This window comes from Vitis riparia, chromosome 1 (assembly GCF_004353265.1).
Source record: "Vitis riparia cultivar Riparia Gloire de Montpellier isolate 1030 chromosome 1, EGFV_Vit.rip_1.0, whole genome shotgun sequence".
In the NCBI taxonomy this organism is placed as follows: domain Eukaryota; kingdom Viridiplantae; phylum Streptophyta; class Magnoliopsida; order Vitales; family Vitaceae; genus Vitis; species Vitis riparia.
In genome coordinates, this window is record NC_048431.1 from 17,907,784 (window position 1) to 17,909,946 (window position 2,163).

Consider the following 2,163-nt stretch of genomic DNA (forward strand, 5'->3'; position numbering starts at 1 on the left):
TTCAAATACTATCTTTTAATGGTATAAATAATAACATAATTATTGAGGAAGCAGACAAGTTAGACAAAGCATGAATGGCTTCTCAAAAAGCTAAATACAGTAGTTGGGCGTGTTAGTGGATAGCCTTTTCAAATGTTTTTGGTTGTTATGGGAGTTACATGTATTATGAGCCACTACCACCAGCACCTCCACCACAAATTGTCCAATTGCTCTTGCTACTGTGTTCACAATGGACTTTGCCCATGGGGGGGCCATGGGGCCTCCCCTTCGGAGTTACTGGAGCCTGTTCCCATCAAGGCTCACCTGCTCCCAATATCACCTCTTTTTCAACGTCATCCATATATAATCTCAATTACACCTCACTAATATATTAATTTTATTTTCCTACCGGTGCTGATCTTGGGGTATCGTTTTTTTAATCTTTTAATTTATTCTTTGATGTTGCTTGTCTGATCCATGGCTCTCAGGCGAATATGAACAGTCCAGGGTGGTGGGGTTTCCAAAATGTTCCACCAAGAGAAAAAGTCATGAATCATGATGGACAAGTCTTTATTTCTCACTACGGAGGCCATTGGAAATATCATTTTCACATGATTTTTGGCTCCATATGCGGCGAGAATTAAGATTGGTGAACAGTGGTTTGAGAATTTGCTTTGTTGGTGAATGTATGAGACTATAATTTATAAGCTGAAGGTTGGAAAATGATGGTTAAAAGCTGTTATTGTAATCTGTTTTTAGATCTCTCATACAGATGGGAGTGAAGGCAAAGACTCATTAGCTAGCACTCATAGTCATAGTCATAGTAACAGAAGGAACATAAAAGTAGTAAATAGGAAAAAGGCAACCCCGGCCAATCTCAATGAAGCAGGTCTATGGAGCTAGTGATGGATTGGTTGGAGGACTCAGCTCTGAGATGGGCTGTGTTGCAGGAAACCCCCTCCAACTCTCTCAACGTGGTGTAAGGACTGCCTATTCGGAGGTCCGTAAGCATTTGGCGGAGGTCAGAAGCTTCTTCCTTGAGCCTCACATTCTCTTGAAGAACCCGGTCATGGCACTCCGACACATGGTTCAACTTGTCTATGAGGCTGTGATTCTCATTTCTGAGACGGACGACCTGCGACCAGAGCTCATCCAGGTGCTTCTGTTTCCGCATCCTTGACCTGCGAGCAGATTCTCTATTAGATATCATTCTTCTCTGCTTCCTTTCATCTATGATGCTGAGTTGATGCTCCTCGGCTTCATCTGAAGTAGAGTTATTGCTCAGGCTTGACGACTGTGGGGTGAATTCATGAATAGGAGGGATCTGAGAAGTGGTTAGGTTGCTTAAATATCCACCAAAATGGAGGGTTGGCGTGTTGCCATACGTCATGCCGAAGTTGGCAGGAAAGGGAGTTGGATTCTCAGGAGCCATATAGTGGATTCCTGTGAATTCACCTGGAAGCATGGCTGGACTTGAACTTTAGAGAGGAGATACCTGAAAGGATTACTTGCAGAGATTGTTGAGAGGATAGGAGACGACAGCATGAGGAATGGAGGGAATTTATAGGAGAAAAAGGTTTAAGAGAGGTGGGCCAGTTTCAGCAACAAAGAAGAACAGTGTCAGGGGCTTACAATTACCAAGTGCAAAATTCAATCAAATTATTGGAACAACACGTCATATATGTGTGTGGAATGTATGCATGTAGTGATTAGATGTGTATCCAAAATTATCTATGACCTACTTTTTAGCATTCTTATGAATAAAAGCCCACGAGCAAAGGTCATGGGATGGTAACATGTATATATATATCTATATATTATGCATGACTACTCTTCATTTCCATATATATATATATATATATATAAATGGATTATATTCTGAGATCTTCAAATTGTAGAGGCCACATATAATGCTCAGAATAAGAAAGTTTGCAATGTGGGGATGTCAATTATTTTGATGGGGAATGGTTCAGAAGATGAGAGCAGTGAAAGCAAAATGAGAAGTGGCGTTGAAGTCAAATAGCTGGAAGAGAAATCTCTGGGGGGAGCCTACCCAATTTCAAATCATATTAAGACTCATAAAACTGACAGCCAATAATACCATATTGAATTGTGACGTAGCAAAAAAAAAATGGAAATGATTAAATAAAATTGAGTTTTGATTATGATTTTTGTAATAATTGT

At 40.2% G+C, this 2,163-nt stretch overlaps 1 protein-coding gene across 1 annotated transcript; it reads right to left on the minus strand.

Moving 5' to 3' along the window:
• Positions 1–694: 694 nt before the first annotated feature.
• LOC117921748 (basic leucine zipper 43) lies at positions 695–1,481 on the minus strand. The gene has a single exon (XM_034839711.1). It carries the CDS (start codon positions 1,442–1,444, stop codon positions 857–859), a length of 588 nt encoding a protein of 195 aa, XP_034695602.1. The 5' UTR covers positions 1,445–1,481; the 3' UTR covers positions 695–856.
• Positions 1,482–2,163: the final 682 nt, after the last annotated feature.

Excerpts from the sequence above, each read along its gene's own strand:
- LOC117921748 (XM_034839711.1), bottom strand. The coding sequence starts at position 1,444 with ATGCTTCCAGGTGAATTCACAGGAATCCACTATATGGCTCCTGAGAAT.